The 17,701-nt window shown below is 34.8% G+C and overlaps 1 protein-coding gene and 1 non-coding gene across 2 annotated transcripts; both read right to left on the minus strand.

Moving 5' to 3' along the window:
- Positions 1-3,454: 3,454 nt before the first annotated feature.
- LOC141620715 (uncharacterized) lies at positions 3,455-4,051 on the minus strand. The gene has a single exon (XM_074437516.1). The coding sequence runs from the start codon at positions 4,049-4,051 to the stop codon at positions 3,455-3,457; it is 597 nt and encodes a 198-aa protein (XP_074293617.1).
- Positions 4,052-13,783: 9,732 nt separating this feature from the next.
- On the minus strand, positions 13,784-13,890 carry LOC141625120 (small nucleolar RNA R71). Its single transcript, XR_012534916.1, has one exon. It is a non-coding gene; the product is annotated as a small nucleolar RNA R71 (small nucleolar RNA).
- Between the last annotated feature and the right edge of the window lie 3,811 nt (positions 13,891-17,701).

Genomic DNA, 17,701 nt, shown 5'->3' on the forward strand with positions numbered 1-17,701 from the left:
TTTAGATCAAAACCAAATGTTAAATTTATAAGGTCGTGGGCGTGAAATCAATTTCTTGTGTGAATGATAAATATTTGTGAGGCTGGAGCATAGGTTCTCATTAATAAGTGAAATCAATGGCTTAGAGGTTGTGACTTAGAAAGATGAAAAGGTAGAGATCATGGGATAGAGGAGGTTTTTCCAAATTTTTGGTATTCGTGTTTTTTTTTATTCATTGGGCTTTTTGGTTAATGGAATGGTCTTATGCTAAAAGACCGCCCTATTAAACAATTTGTGAATAATTTATTGTTCCATAATAAATTGGATCCTGCTATGAATAATAGAGAGTTATAGAGAGAATATAGAGACCGGAAAGAATGTATTGCTTCATTCATAGGAAGGAGTATATATAAATAGTATAAGAGTACATCGTAATATGGTAAGAGAATATCTCCTAAAGATATGGAAATATATGGACATCCATATAATATCTAAAGATATTTCGTAACACTCTCCCTTGGATGTCCATCATCGGAGAAAATGCCTCATTAAAACCTCTACTAGAAAAAACCCTATGGGACAAAAATATAATAAAGGAAAAAAGAGTACAATAATCTCCGTAATACGCACTAGGTGTTGCCTCGTTAAAAACCTTGCCTGGAAAACTCTGTGGGACAAAACCAAGGCTAAGGAAAAAAGAGTGCAACTTGTATTTACTCCCCCTCATTAAAACATTGCTTGACAGCCTTGAGACGACGTAACTGAAGTAGATTGATTAGCTTCTGAAATGTTTTGCTTGGAAGTGCCTTGGTAAAATGTCCTTGATTGATCCTGCTTTAAGCTGAGCAATGCAAGCTGTATTGTCTTCACGTAAAATAGTTGGTGATTTATTTCTTTGAGGTAGATCGCATGGTGAATAACCATTCACAGTTCAGATCAACTCCGTGAATTGTCAATAACTCTGTATCTGCAAAACCAGCTAACTATGTTCTGCATTTAATAAAATAATATAAACCCATATTATACGTACCTTGAAAATACAGCGGTAAATTCCAATGCCTTTGGGTGGGACAAGAACTATACCCTGTTAAAAGATTAATAGAAATAATATATCGGGTATACTTGTGCAACTAAATGAGCATTATATCTGACTATTTCACCATTTTATTTCTTTTTCCGCACAAATACCCATTTTTAGCTCAGAGGCTTTACTCCACTACGTGTGCGTATTAATTACTTGCCTAAACACTTCCTGTTTAGGAATGATTTAAATTCTGCTTCAATAGCATCTTTCCATTTTTTTTTTGGCCAATCAAATTTTATGTCTGCACTGATCAACAGACTTTGGTTCATGATCCTCATTTTTCTTTCATGCATGATACCAAGCGCTACATTAAATACTAAAACACCACTTATCGACGTCGATTTTATTTCGGTTCCGTATTTGTCTTGACATGACATAATTTATCGAGATCTCTTCACAATCATTATTTTCAGGTACCTGAATCTCTTTTAGATTAATATCATTAGTCATGTCTCCAAACTTTTCTAGGGGCTTTTCAAAAGCTATCTTATCCTCAATATTGTCATCATAAACTTTTGCTCCTTTTTGTATTCGAGGATTGTTTTTCTTTGGAACCAATTGGTCTACCAAGCTTCATGCGTGCCTTAGACTCATTTGCAAGTAAAAGTCCTTCAGGGACATTAAATTTTGCTGGAGCATTTACAACTAGTATATGGGATTTTATCACGCCTTTTAGATCAGTGAAGCATCTAACTGAGATAATGATAATTCATTCCAACTTATCTCTTTTACCAGTTGTTTATTTTCTCCCCCTAATGTTGGGAAGACTGACTCGTCAAAATGACTGTAAATAAATCTCATGTAGTAAATAACTCGTTGGCCTGATGCAAAATAATGCTACCTTATGTAAAATTACATGCCCCATGCTTAAATAGGTAATTTAGACCTTGTATTCTCACAAACTCCAGGTTGCGAGTTATCAACAAAGAAATATGTAACCATTTAGTTGATGCATCAATTAAACCATAAAATATCTAAATGGTCCACTGCGGATATATACCTTGTATCCTTTTCACAAATGTAAGGGATTCATTCCCATCTTTGTAAGTGATGGTCTAATAATTAACTTGCCTTCTCAACAAGTAACACATGAAAAATCACTAGTTTGAAGAAACTTCTGGTTCTCCATTAAATGCCCAAATTAATTTTCAATGATTTTTCGCATCATTAATGATCCGGGATGGCTACACCGGTCATGCCAAATAATAAAGCCGTTTTATTGTAAACTTCTGGTTTACTAGTGCATGAAATTCAATTGCACCACGAGATATACATCTTCAGGTGTAGCTCTTATAACCGTTATAAAATAAATTATATATAATATAATAAGAATTAACATATATGCGTAGAAAAGTAAGAAGATAAAATTGTAACATGATAAAATTGTAACATGACATTAAAACTAGGAAACTTATAGTCTCTTACGTATTTTCTTTTATTATATCTTAAAAACAAGTAAGAGTGCATAATTATTGTCGCTATTTAAAAACATGTGAAGTAGTAAATATTATAAACGAGTTATTATATAATATTATACAGTGTACGTACGTAATTATTGAAGCTAGTTAGCAAACACGTCAATTTCAACAATGTAAGCCGTAAAAATATTTGTGTATGCTGCATGTGTATACATACTGTAATGTTTTGCATGTGTATACGTACTATAATGCGTACGTATTAATAAATTGAGTGTGCAAACAATGTGTGGGATAATTCAAATGTATACAAGTTACGGAATATGAGCGTAATTATTTAAAACAGAATTCATTGATCATAATATAATTATTTGTAATATTCGTAAAATAAACTTAACAAACACACTTGATGATATCGGAAAGCAAACTAATAGCTAATTTAAATAAAAAACAAATAACTTAATCATTAACACGAATAAAATTTAGTCCAATTTTTGGACACTTTCATCTCCAGTCACAGGTCCAATTTCTCCACTAGTGTCATAAATTAAAAAATCTGAGTCGTCCAAATCCAAATATTCACCAGATTTGGGAGATAGATAATTATCACCATCGACATAATTTGTCTCAAAATTGTCATCCTTAAATTATCAGTAAAATTCGCTTATATATTCTTCCCTTTGTTATTTTCTTGAGACTGCTGGTAGAGATCCACAAGATGTTTAAGCGTACGACAGGTACGAGCCCAATGACCTATACTACCACAACGGTGACATAAATTTTCAAGGCCCTTTTCATTTTTCTCATATGGACCATCCTTTTGGTGAGAATATGACTTTTTAAATTTCCCTCCTCGACTACCTTGATAATTTCCTCGCCCTCGTCCACGACCACCACTTCTTGTGGGACCCGAATATTTATGATTATTATCATACCTTGTCGCATTCACTTCAGGGGAATGGACGTAAAATGGCATTTATCTGCTGGCAATGGATCGATTGAGTAGGGACGGATCGGTGGTTTTTAACAGGATTTCGCTATTTTGTTCAGCCACCAATAAGCATGAAACTAGTTCAGAGTATTTTTTAAAACCTCTCTGGCGATATTGCTGCGACAGGAGCAATTGTGAACTATGAAAGGTCTGATATGTTTTTTCCAACATATCCGCATCAGATATCTTTTCTCCACACAAAGTTAACTGTGAAGCGATTCTGTGCATGGCTGAGTTATACTCAATAACGGATTTGAAATCCTGTAACCTTAGGTGAATCCAGTCAAATTTTGCTTTAGGAAGAATTACTGTTTTAAAATGGTCATAGCTTTCTTTCAGATTTTGCCATAAGATCAAAGGATCTTTCACTGTCAAATATTCATATTTGAGTCCCTCATGGAGCTGACGACGGAGTAAAATCATGGCCTTGGCCTTATTTTGTTCGGATGCTGTATTCTCAACTTTAATAGCATCGCCAAGGGCATAAGACTTAAGATACATCTCGGCATTTAACACCCATTCAGAATAATTACTTTCAGAGATATCCAAGGCCGCAAAATCAAGTTTGCTCAAATTCGACATGATTAACTAACAAGAAAATAAAATAAATTAGAACACAATTACGATGAGTCGTATTCGAAATATAAAATTAAAATTGAAAATCCTCTTTATTAAAAGAACAACCACATAGCTGATGTGTCAGCCTGTGGTTGAAAGTCAGCCAGTCAAATTTTGATTTTTATTTCCTTAATTTTAGGGCCACTATCTATATTTGATTTAATTGACATCACTCTTCATTATTCAAATTACAATTATTTATTATACTGTATAGAGTATATAATAAATTACAACCCAACATAAAAATGAAATTTTTTGAAAAACAAAAATCCAAAGTACAGAGTATATAATAAATTGAGTTCGATGTAATTTTGTACTTTTTATACCTTACATGTTAAATAATTTTGACATACTGAATTTTTTTAAGCCAACGAATTTGTATACAAATTTTAGTAGGTACAATTAAAAAAATATTGCAAAATCAATTATTGACAAAATAAAAACAATAATAGTCCCCTTTTTTTTTTCATGAAATGCAGTTTGTTTAGAAGCAACTATACAAAATTCATGGAAAAAAAAGAGCTATAGACCACCAACAAAACCAATGATCTGATATTGTAAATAGAACCATCTTTTTTTCACATGAAGGTTATTTTCAGCATAAAAACAAGGTTGTAATCAATGTTTTCGGGAAAAGAAAAAAAAAGTGCTGATGTCAATAATAAATTTTCTAATTGTGATTATTAAGAAACAAAAATAATAGTTTTGCAATTGTGTGAGATGAGAGAAGGAATGTATTATGTGCAAGTATGTTTGGGAGAACACAAATAAGATCATACATCCTGTTGTACAGGAAGCATGGTACATCAAGCCCATATATTACATATTAAACTATTTAAGCCCAAAAAAAAATTCTACACATCTCCATTTTTCCCTAATTATGATTTCTCTCCAGTCGACAAACACTACCCCTTCTCAATTTCTCTTAAACGATCCGTAATTCTGATTCTAATATGGTGAAAAGAAATCAATTGACATCATAATCAAGGAGGAAAAACGCATCTAATAATATTTTGGTGAACGAGAAACAATTTACATCATCATCAAGAAGGAAAAATGGATCTAATAATACTTTGAGGTAAATTTCTACACCAATCATACGAACTATTATTAGAAGAATATAAATTCAAAAATTCGAGTACATAAGAATACGAGCTATTAAGATAAGAATATGAGCTAAAGTAAAAAGATTACGAGCTTAAAAGAATCACGAACTTAAAAATACAAGCACATGAGAATACGAGCTATTAAGAGAATAATACGAGCTAATGTAAAAAAAATACGAGTTTAAAGGATTACGAGTTTAAAAATACTAGCGCATAAGAATATGAGCTATTAATATAAGAATACGAGCTTAAAAGGATCAAGAGCTTTAAAATACGAGCACATAAGAATATGAGCTATAAAGATAAAAGTATGAGCTAATGTAAAAAGTATACGAGCTTCAACTATTTTCATGTATTAAAAATTTTGAATAAAATTTTTTTTTCCTCACGAGTCACGTCATATGATTTGTTCCATTATAATAATTTAAAGGAGAATATGATTCATTAAGTGGATGATGGATGAAGATGGAGATGAGTTAGAAAAATATGGAAGCAGTCAGAAAAAGCAGGAGGATTGAATTCAAAATTGGATTAAGTTATTTTTTTTTTGTAAAAGCATTTGAAAAAAGACTAAAATAACCTTGGATGTACAATGCTCATTGTACATCCAGTTGTATAGTCTTGGAACTGTTGGGAGAAGCAGGATGGGATATGAGGCACTTTAGGGTTTGATTCATCAAATAGCAGACTAATTATATAGATGGGCATATTAGGGCTATTTATTTTGGATCTTAAGTATGACTTAATTTTAAAACCGAAAGAAATAGGCCAGCCCAAATAAATAAGATAGTGTATTATTGAGTGCGTAAGACCTTCAAACGAGTCGGACGGGTCGGGTCCTGGGTCGGATCTTACGTATCGGGTCAGAATACGGGTCGGTCGTACGGGTCACCGGTCGGGTTAGGGTCAGAATACGGGTCAAGAAATAATTTTTAACGTCTTTTAAAAAATATTTTTTTTAATTAAAAAATATTTTTTTAAAAAAGTAAAACATATTTAAAATTAATATTTTAATCATATTCAACATTTACATTAATAATATTAAAATAAAGTTTTTTAAATAATTATTTTAATATTAATTATTATAAAAGTCATATAAAATTGACTTTTTAGTTGTATTTGAAATTTTAAGTAATAAAAAAATAATTTTTTAACTATTTTTTCAAATATAATATATAAATATTAATATTTTAATAAAATTCATGATTTACCTTTGACCCAACGGGTCGACTCATTCGGATCGGGTCTCGACCCTAAAATAACGGGTCATTTCGGGTTCGGGTCAAATAGGTCATGGGTCGAAAATATCGGGTTTGTAACCCTAAAAAATGGGTCTAGTGGGTCGGGTCGGGTTTTGACAGGTCAAAGTGCGCATGTATAAATGGCCAATGGTAATGGTAATCTAAATAAATATCGGGTTTGTAACCCTAAAAAATAGGTCTGGCGGGTCGGGTCGGGTTTTGACAGGTCTAAGTGCGCATGTATAAAAGGCCAATGGTAATGGTAATCTAAATTAAATGAGATTATCACATGTATTAACAATTAATAATGGGTCCATTCACATTTAATGAAGAGATGTATCAAACCCTTATTTTATGCTACGTACATCACCTCATTTTTTCTTTCAATTTCCAGGATCACAGATATAAACCTTAATCATAAACAATTTAGAAAATAAAATTACTTATAATAAGACAGAAAGAAAATATATATTATCATCAAAATATGTTTTAAAGTATATAGATTTTCCAGCCAAAATATGTAATATATCCATGTCAAAATTTACAGTTAAATTCCCATTGTCTTAAAGTCCGTGTAAAAGAAAATAAAAAGAAATAAAAAAAATGGGTGGTAGTTTTAAATAGACATATAGCATAATTTTCATATGAATTTCTCACTAAAAGTATTTTGATTTTGAGTTTAAAGTAATTTAAATAATACTACATATTAAATAAAAAAAAATTCATCTGCGTCGATGAATCATCTTAAAGGACGATTTAATTTGATAATATTTGTTATCTCGCAACTATCCTTTTACTAAATACAATAGCAAATACTATCTATATACTCCATAATATCCATAATATTCATTGTGGAAGTACCATAAATAATTAATTTTATAGTTATGTTTTGATACATTATCAAAGTCATATAACAAGCATGGTTATCTAATATAACATAATACTCCTATGTTTGCTATGTATGTTGTTTCTACTACATTATGAAAGTTATTACAGGTATAGTTACCTAATATAATACTACTGATAATATTAAAGATATATTTCGGGTCATGGGTTAAGGTCCAGATAGCTAAAATGTTTATTCCCAAAAAACTCAACGGAACTTATTTGACAAGTTTTAGAGTAAGACAAAAAAATTAATTGTCGCAAAACAATGTAAAGATTCTAGGGATTTGTAAAATATTAGAATTGTTTTAAAAATCTAAGAAATGTGAAACTAATGGCTCGCCTGGAATGAAGGAAACAATTAGTGGGGTAATGTTTTAAAAGAAATAATTATCGGGAAATATAGTCCAGGAAGTAATATGTTCCTTATTTGTAAGTTTGTAATGTTAAGAGAATTATTACTTCAGGTAATCTATTTTCGGGTTTGTTAAATGTGTAATTAGTGCATTAATAATAAAATGAATTCATTCATATTTATTCAATATAGAGTAATAGATTACTTCAGTAATAGTTACCCATGGGAGAGGGGGAGTAATACATTACCCCTGTATGTGAGTAATGAATTGCTTAGATAAACAATCACCCTCATACAAAACTCACTAAAATGACCCCAAATTATTACTCCCTTATTTTTTTCACCCTTTTCCCTTACAAATATAATAAAATATAAAAGTGATTTGAAAATTACAAATTTTGAAATAGCAAATCCGTGCAATATTTTAAGAAAATATTTATTATCAATATTATATGGTTAAACATGAATAAATAAGTGCTTTAATAATTACAAATTTTGAAATAACAAATCCTACAATTTGCACAGGTTTAAAACTTTTAACGATTGAAAAGAAAAACAAAAAAAACCATTACAAAACTTAACTAAACGTGGTGACATGCAAATATGGTACTTGTATTTGTGTGGCATGCAATTAAAAGAACAAAGAACAAAAGATTGAAAGGTTATAAACAGAATTTAATTACACGTGGTTATACATAGATTGACTTAACCGAAGAATTGTGGCTGATCATGTATTGTTTAGATTTTAGAGTGTATAATGAAATCATTACCAACACATGTTCCGTCGTCGGATGAGTAAAATTAGAATAGGGTTAGAGACTCGTGCTGATAACGTGTTATGAATAATAGAGAGTTATAGAGAGAATATAGAGACCGAAAAGAATATATTGCTTCATTCATAGGAAGGAGTATATATAGTATAAGAGTACATCGTAATATGGTAAGAGAATATCTCCTAAAGATATAGAAATATATGGACATCCATATAATATCTAAAGATATTTCGTAACAGATCCCACTACAACTGATAACACAATGTGATATATCAATCAATTACATTACATTCCCTTACTACTAAGAGAATAAGATATTCTCTTATTTTTTTCCGCCTAAATAATATTTACTCATAATTAGGCTCCTTTCTAAATACTAAATATAAAAATTGGCATTCCACTATCACATCTTATAAAACTATACATAAATTTTACCCAAATTATTAAATTAGTGTATGTTTTAACAAAAATTACAATAATAGTTATACACTTCAATATTTTATACGGATAATAAAGAATCATGTGTTATTTATATTAATGTGACAATCTTATTGATAATAAATAACGTTTTTATTAAAAAAAAATTAGTTCAATTGTCAATTTCATTCCGGCTAAAAAAATCTAATTTTACCTCTTATTAGTTATTACTACACATTATTAAAATTTATTTTTACAGTCAATTTAATTATTGAATTCTCTACAAAAAACGATCTAAAAAACCGCACTTTCGCGCGGGATCTACACTAGTTTAAATTAAGTGACTTTAAGTTCAAAAGAACATGACCATAAAAGCTCCTAACACTTTGTGATAACACCATTTTAACCCCCATATTTTGATGTCCCGGACCCATTTTGTCATGATAAATCAAGCATTATGAACTCATTTAGTTAGTATTAGCCTAGTCCGAGTTATTTTCCCTCATGCTTAGTGTAAGACATGTTTTGAGCATTTTTCCGGTACTTATGAACCCTTTTGTAGGTACCGTGCTCGAAAATATAAGAACGGGACTTGGAGCGGAATTTACTTGAAAAAAGGAAGCAATAATGAAGAATTGCAACCGAGGGAGTAAACTACACCCGGCCGGGCACAACTTTACCCGACCGGGCACAACTTTACCCGGTCGGGTATCTCTCACCCGTTTGGCGTTTTTAGCGTTTTTTAGCCCATTTTGACATTTTACCCGGGAGGGTACAATTATACCCGCCCGGGCATAATTGTACCCTCCCGGGAACAATTGTACCCTCCCGGGTACAATTTACTCCCTCGGCTGCAGTTGTTTTCGTCTTCTCTTGTATTATCACCTAACTTTTTGTAAGGCATATAAATACTTAATTTCCCAGAAAATTAGGGATCCAATCCTAGTTTGGGGAAGAAATTTGTAAGGTTAAGAGAGGAAACTCAAATCCTTTGTAACTTGGCAATCATTCTTCATCAATCAAAGATTATTATTATTGTTCTTACCTTGTTCTTCCTTATTGTTCATCCTTTCAATAGTTGGTATTGCTTCTATCCTTTTTCTCTTGTTTCCCTTGTTCTTCAATTGTTTTCCATTGTTGTTTGTTGTTGTTAGATTTCTTTTTGTTGGAATTTGTTGAGACTTGTTGTTTGTTGATAGTTTAGTCAAAATCTCTCTCTCTCTCTCTCTCTCTTGTTTGTTGTTCATGCTTTTGATTGGAATTGTTCATATAAAGTTTGAGACTTTGATAGATTTGATAAAGCTTGGGTCTTTTTGAGTTGATTCATTTACTCTTAGCCTTATTAGTTGATTTCCATCATCTCTTATCACCATTACATGCTCTATCATAAAATTCATAATATCACCATGTTTGTTGTTAAAGTATCCTCCTTTATTGCTTGTCTTGCTAAATTGACCATGATTAGTGAGTAGTACCCTTACTAGGGTGCGATTGGGCACTTACATGAGTGATTAAAATGCTTGATTCCATTTAAATAGTCATTAAGGGGAAATTGGTGGGGTTTACCTTAGGATTTATTTTGTTAATGTTGTGATTTGGGATTTTGGTTGATTGATGACCCTTGTCCACCAATGGGAATTGGTTAGGTCCTAAGTTGACCCCCTTTTTACATCCTTTGCCTATTTGGGTTGAGCCCGGGAGGGAGAGCCTAAAGAGGGTGCCTTTGGGGACCGGTTTGACCTTCACCTTTGGGAAAAGGGTTGGGAAGGCCGGGAATTTATCGTATACTTAGTGACTCCTAGCATAAATAGTAATACCCCGTATTTTATATAATCGATTAAACGGATATTATTATATATTAATATTATACATTTTATATTGGTTGCATCGTAATATCGTGAATGTTATTAAGTCGGGTTTATATTGTATATGTTGAGTCGGGCTACATCACATTTTGTCTTTTGGGTCAAGAATTACCCATCTATATTTACCCAACGACCATACCCGTTTAACCCATTTGCCCTACCCGGAACATGTAACCACCATTTACCCTAAACCTAATCTAAGAGCCGCTCTCCCTCTCCCCTCTTTTCATTTTATCATTCATAAAACCATTTCTAAACCTAGATAAAGGGAGAGGAAGAAGAATTGTCGAGCCTTTCATTTGATTGAAGATTTCTCATCGATTCCAACCTAATTCGATTTCCCTGTTTGTAAGTCGATTTCATTTCATTGTTTATACTGTTTTAAAGTGTTCGTCTTCAAAAAGTTTGAAAAGAGAGTCATGTTTATTTGATGTCTAGTTTATGCATATAAAATCTCGTAGTCAAATTATTTATGGTTTGTCCTAGGTGATTTATTTATGAACATGTCGCTGAAAAGTCCGTGAATCTGATTTGGTTGTGGAAAATGATTTGAAACCCTAATTTTTATGTCTATTCAGTTATGAGGCTTCTTTATACATCATCTTTGTATAGTCTAGATGATAATAGGATTTGGAATTACTGTAAAATAATGTTTCAAACTCGTTTTATGAATCAATACTTTTTATGCGACGGTTTCTGTCAGTTTTTGGAAATCAGTCTGAAAACTCTTGATAAGTTTGGAATTTGAAAAAAACACGTTAGATATAATTTGTAGCTAAGACTCATGGGGTTCCAATCCAATTGGCCTTGTATCAATTTGATTTTTCTGGAATTAGTTATGTATTTTATTCCGAGTCTGTCATGTGCAGGAAAATCAGGAAAAATCGTGTTTGTTCTTTAAGTTGATATTCCTATTAAGTTGTGAGGAGTCTAGGTTATGTGCATGATTATTTGATTGAGTAGGTGATAATTATACATAATTATATTATGTAGGTGATGGATATGTGAAGGATCATAATTGATTGCTTGTGTGCTTGGATTACGAAAAGGTAGGGAAATACACTTGACTTATTATCGTTGTTGTTGAATTGTGTTGACTTGTTTATGGTTCATATGACCAAACTGTGAACGTTGACGTGATTCGTGGTTGTTGATTCATGTTATGATTCATATCCTGGAATGTGCTTGACTGAATTGATCGTATTGAGTATATTATCACAACATTCGGTAACCGGCATGATTCTATGATTTACCAGTTCAATGATATACATATTGTGTTGCATTAATTTCTTGAGCATTCATATGCATTGGAGATGGAGGATGTTGTGGTGACGTGGTGTGGTGATGATGATGTTGTGATAAGGCCGAGGCGGGTTCTGCAGACTTGCTCGGTGTCCTGTTCTAGAAATGGGCAGATCGGCTACGGTCGATATATAGTCTCAGGGGATCGGTATGGGTCGGGTTGTACGGGTTATGAGATATGAGTTGAGATGGAGGTGGAGGTGACGGAGGAGCATGCATATCATATTTTGTTGTTTCATTGTATTCCCTACTCAACCTCGTGGTTGACCCTGTGTATTCGTGAACACCTGTGATGACCCAAATATTGGCGAGCAGACTTGACATGTTTATGAGATAGGATGAGAGCTTGATGGGCGTGAGACACTGGATCAGAAGACTTAGTAGCTAGATCATCATTTAGAAGACTTTCACTTTTATTTATGTTAGTTCTTTATAATTTGATGTAAATGAGGTTTTGTAAAAAGGTTAAGTTAAAGAAATTATGTAATTTGCCTTGGAGTTTAATTTGTTATTCACTACCTCGGGAAACCGAGATGGTAACAGTCCGGTTTATTAGGGAATGTCTTGCTAGAGGCTCCTTTATAAATCGGGCTGTTACATAAATCGACTACCTTAGGGATGGCGCGCGTTCCTAGGGTCTTAGAATGTTGTATAGGAGATTCCGAGTCATGAGCCCGGGAGGGAGTTGAGTCGGTAGGTCTAGTGTCCTATTGTGAGCCCGGGAGGGAGTCAATAGGCGAGTTAGAGGCGTTTTCCCCCGCCTTGTGTACCCAAGATGACTTATTGCCGGAATTAGCATGATAATCATGAATGTTTGTAGCCTAATCGTGCCCTAGTCTTTTTATATCTTGAGTAACACATCTTTCCTTTTAGTTTTCTCTTTGAATTTAGTTGTTGCTTATTTAGTTTAAATTGTTAGTCATTTAGTGTAGCTTACTTAGTTATTTCACCAATCAATCCTTTTCCTTTGACTTAGCTAAACTTAAGAATAACAACAATTAGTAGTCTCCCAAACTCCTCGTGTTCGACCCTTACTAGTGCAACGCATCGTTCACTTGCGAGGTTTAACTTGAAACCATCAAGTTTTTGGCGATTCCGGGAGTTACGGCTAGATATTAATCGTTTTTGTTCTAGTTTAGACTAAGTCCTTTGTTACTAATCCTTTCTTTCAAGTGCTTAGGTCTTTTGCATGAGTAGGCGACGAAGAAGAGGTCAACCAACATATCCACTTGATTGCGAAATTGAAGCCACGGCAAGAAGACTTAATTCTCTTAGAAGAAGGGGTTTACTAGATACACCACCAATAGAAGAAGGTAATCACCAAGAAGCTACGGAAGTGTTTGAAAATCCTTTTGGGGTTTTAGAAGAAGAACCTAACATCATGGGTGATCCGGTTCCGATAAGAGAGACTATGGCTCTAAGCACATAGTCAATCCAAGCATCCAAAGGCCAAGAATTCAAGCTAATAACTTTGAAATCAAAAATGCCTTGCTCAACCTTGTTCAAGACAACCAATTTGGAGGAGGTCCCTTGGAGAACCCAAATGATCATCTAAATGACTTCCTTGAAAATTGTGATATGTACAAGTCAAATGGGGTCTCCGATGATGTGGTTCGCCGTAGGTTGTTCCCCCGTTCACTTAGGGGTTCGGCCAAGGATTGGTTGAAGAATTGTGACCCGGATTCCTTCAATACATGGGATGAGTTGGCTTCGACATTTTTGAACAAATATTTCCCACCGTCAAGAACGGCCAAGGTCAAGAGTGAACTACAAAGCTTTACTCAAGAAGAGGATGAGACCTTATATGAGGCATGGGAACGGTATAAGAAGCTCCAACGGTTATGCCCCCACCATGGTGTGGACAGCGGGCCGCCCACGGGGGCGCTTGGTGAGAAACGAGGGACAAGCGTTTGCATTTTGTAAGGAGTCACCACCAATTTTTATGGGAAATTGGAACCGTTCGAATACCTCATGTCATGTCAAGACACAAAGTAGTGACATGAACACTAAGCAATCGTTACCCTTAGCATTCTATGTCTAGAATGACTCTCGTGGATGCCAATGAACACGGGTGCTCACGGAGATCTGGAGTAAGGGGTGAGGGTACGTATTAGGAAGCTCTTTTGATCGAACACCTAATCCCGCCCGCCTCGATAGCGGCCTCTACTAATGATTAGGGAAGTTGTCTATACTCGATATATCGTCGGCTATATGCATGCAATGCAACATCCAAGAGATTAATCCTAGCATGTGAAGATTAGACTAAGTCGGTTGACAATTAATTAGGCATACAATTAATGTCGAAGTTGGAATTAATGTCGATTTACATGTGAAGACACAAACAATAGGATAAATACAATAATTATAAATTACAATAATGAAAATTACATTAATTACATTGGATTAGGCGATTTATGTCGAAAATACCTTTAAAACGGATAATTTGAGAAAAAGAATAAAAGAATAAAAGAAAGAATTAAATAAATCAACGAACAGAAATTAGGGCGATAATACGATTAATAGTAGATTAATACGTAAACTAAATAACTAAGTCAAGGCAGAAACGGAGTTCAGAGAGACGTAACTCAGGGGAGAACAAAGCAGCAGAGCTGCGTCCTTTGGAATAAGCAGACAGACCTTTGCGTCATTCTTCTTCGCCCGTGGAAGCCGCTTGCAAGCCGTTAATGTCAATTGATGAATTTAAAGGATGATTAAATTATTTACTCGGATGAAAGTGAGTAACAGGTTAATTACATGTGAATGATGGTCATAAAACAGTAAGACATGAATGAGACGGATGCAAACGAATTAATTACATGAAGGAGCGATGTTAATGAATGAGTCCTCTATTGAAATCAATTAACTAGGTTAGATATGATGATACATGACGAATATACAACGAACATGTGAATAGACAGATGAAAACTATATCAAAGACGAATCCCAGAAACTCAATATGAACAAATTGAATTTCTACAACCCGGATTGAATTTAATGACGAAAACCCGCAAATATGAATTATTAGGGATTTAAGTCAGAACAACGATGAATTATGACATATTTATGATGAATAATAAATATACATGTGAATTACTATGACATTAAGACGAAGAATTAAAGAACAAACATATGAAAACAAATAAGGAAGACGGAATTACAGAGGACGAAGAAGAAGAAAAGAAGCAGGAACTGCGGCAACCTCACGAAGAGGCGCAGCAGGAACTGCGCTCCTTCGAAGAGGCGCAGCAGTTGCTGCGTCTTTTCTCGACTGTCTGTCTACTGGAAAATCCGTAAAAAAAGGTTTTAACAAAGGGTTTTAGAAATCGATTTTAACGGTGTTTTCGACATAAATCTTACAATGAGCGATACAATAAAGTAAAATACAATAAATAAAAGAGGAATTTACACCCTCAGACTTACATGTTGACGGAACGAGATGAACTAAGTATCGACTAGTGAATGCTCGACGCGAATGCAATGAAAGAGTGCCCTCGTAAGAGGAAAACGATTGATTAATTTAGATTGATTATTGGTGTAGTTGGTCAAATTGGTCGGTCATGCAACGGAGAGAGGTCGGGTACCGGAAGGATCCGAGCTTACGTGGTCGGAAGTCCAAGCACGTAGGCGCCAATTAGTAAGAACGAAGTCTAGAATGCAAAGGGAGAAGAGAAGGGCGGACACTCGCGTGAGAAATATGAGGAACGAAAGCTCCTATTTATACTAATCACACGACGGAATTATGGTAAGAGTAGAATACGGAAGGAAAGATCCGGAAACAACCGACTTAGGTTTAACGCGGAAACTTGGACAAAAAGAAAGCCCTGGGAAAAGGCGCAGCAGAGCTGCGTCCCTTGGAAGAGGCGCAGCACTTGCTGCGTCCTTTCCCGGGTAGGTTCCTCTGCGCGTAGAAAACGCGTTTGACAGCCTGTCGTATTTTAAGCATAACTTCCTCTACAAGACTCGGATTTAGGTGATTTCGGTGGCGTTGGAAAGCTAAGAGAAAGATCTAGAACTTTCTGTGAAATAGGCCTGACCCATAAAAGTCGTTATCAGCTCGTAAAATGGGCCTAAAGGTCGGATTGTCATTTTAACTAAATGAAATGCACATTTTGTAATGTAAATGTTAAGTTTAGCCTAATGAAGTGACATGGGACTCAAAATGAGATATAATCTCTACATTTTATGACATCCTAACCTTAGGTAGACAAGGACATTGCTTTGACTCGGGATTTGACGGTGTTAGGAAATGAAGACGGTTTCTGACCCGGACTCCAAATGTACTCTAATTACTGCCAAAGCGACCGTATCGGCGCGTAGATGACAACTAAGAGGTAGACATTACTGTTTGAGCAATCACTTGACGATAATCTTACGAAATGTCACAAATCGTTCGCGTATCAAACATGCGGCCCAATCATCACCGGGTGGTTTGCGAGAGGTGCGGAAACGAGGTGTCTACAGAGCCCCCACTTTGACCGAGGCTTGGACAAGGCGAAAGTCAAAGTATAGCCATCAGTTCAATCGAAGATTACAACTCGACGACTATGGCGACGCGAGGCGCTCAAGGGGTCCGAACCAAGGACTGTCGTCGGGAACATTTTAGAGTCCTGGTCGACTATCGGGAGGGTCGTTTAAAGTCCATTAGACTACGTAAGGAAGCTCTTGACCATAAGAAGAAACCATACCTTAGATACCCCTGGGTGAAACGGATCAAGACGCTTCGGCAAAACTCTTTGGTCCGAAGATAACTTGGTGTCTGAAGGCATTAGGGGTCACAGGGATTCTGAAGAAACTTCTTAACACTTTCGAAGGCTAACTCTGAAGGCTATCTCTCACTAAAGGGAAGGCTGAAGGATAATTCTCTCTAAAGGGAAGGCTGAAGGATACTTCTCTCTAAAGGACTGAAAGGGGACTTAACTGGGGGGAATCTGCCTGTCTCTGTCCTCAAGCAAACTCTCACTAGGGAATGAAACGATGATTTTGGGGAATCTGCCTGTCTCTGTCCTCAAGCAAACTCTCACTGGGGAATAAAGCGATGACTTTGGGGAATCTGCACTGTCTCGTCCTCAAGCAAACTCTCATTTGGTGATTATATTGACGACTAGGAACATCTTGATCGTCATGGGAGAAATCTTGAGTGAGCAATACCGCAAAATACTACTCATACGGATATAAGGATTTGAGCAATACGCAAAATATCTTGCTACTGGATATAAGGATTTGAGCAATATCGCAAAAATCTTTCTTATTTGGACATAACAATTTGAGCAATACTTTCGCAAAATATCTTCTTTTGCTGGGAAAATGATTAGGAGTGTGTCGAAGCATCGTCAGATAAAATCCGCTCGTTGTTGCAAGCGAAGTCTTGATAAAGTACTGCTTCTGATACTTACCTGCATGGTTAGTAGCCACACAAGAATGCAATCTAATATATGCACGTAAGCAATTATTACATGGACCTCGAATGAGGAAACACATAGGCTCTGCAAAAGTCGTTTCTTTATAAAAGTCGTTTAAAACTTGTTCAAAGAAGTTTGTCGCTTGTAATGCGTTATGCATATTCAAATGGGCTTTAGACATAGGACTTGTCATGACACAGACCTTATATGGACTTAGGTTTGACTGACGCGACACTAATTTAGATTTGACGCGGCACATGGATGACTTTGA

Source organism: Silene latifolia, chromosome X, assembly GCF_048544455.1.
Source record: "Silene latifolia isolate original U9 population chromosome X, ASM4854445v1, whole genome shotgun sequence".
Classification (NCBI taxonomy): Eukaryota; Viridiplantae; Streptophyta; class Magnoliopsida; order Caryophyllales; family Caryophyllaceae; genus Silene; species Silene latifolia.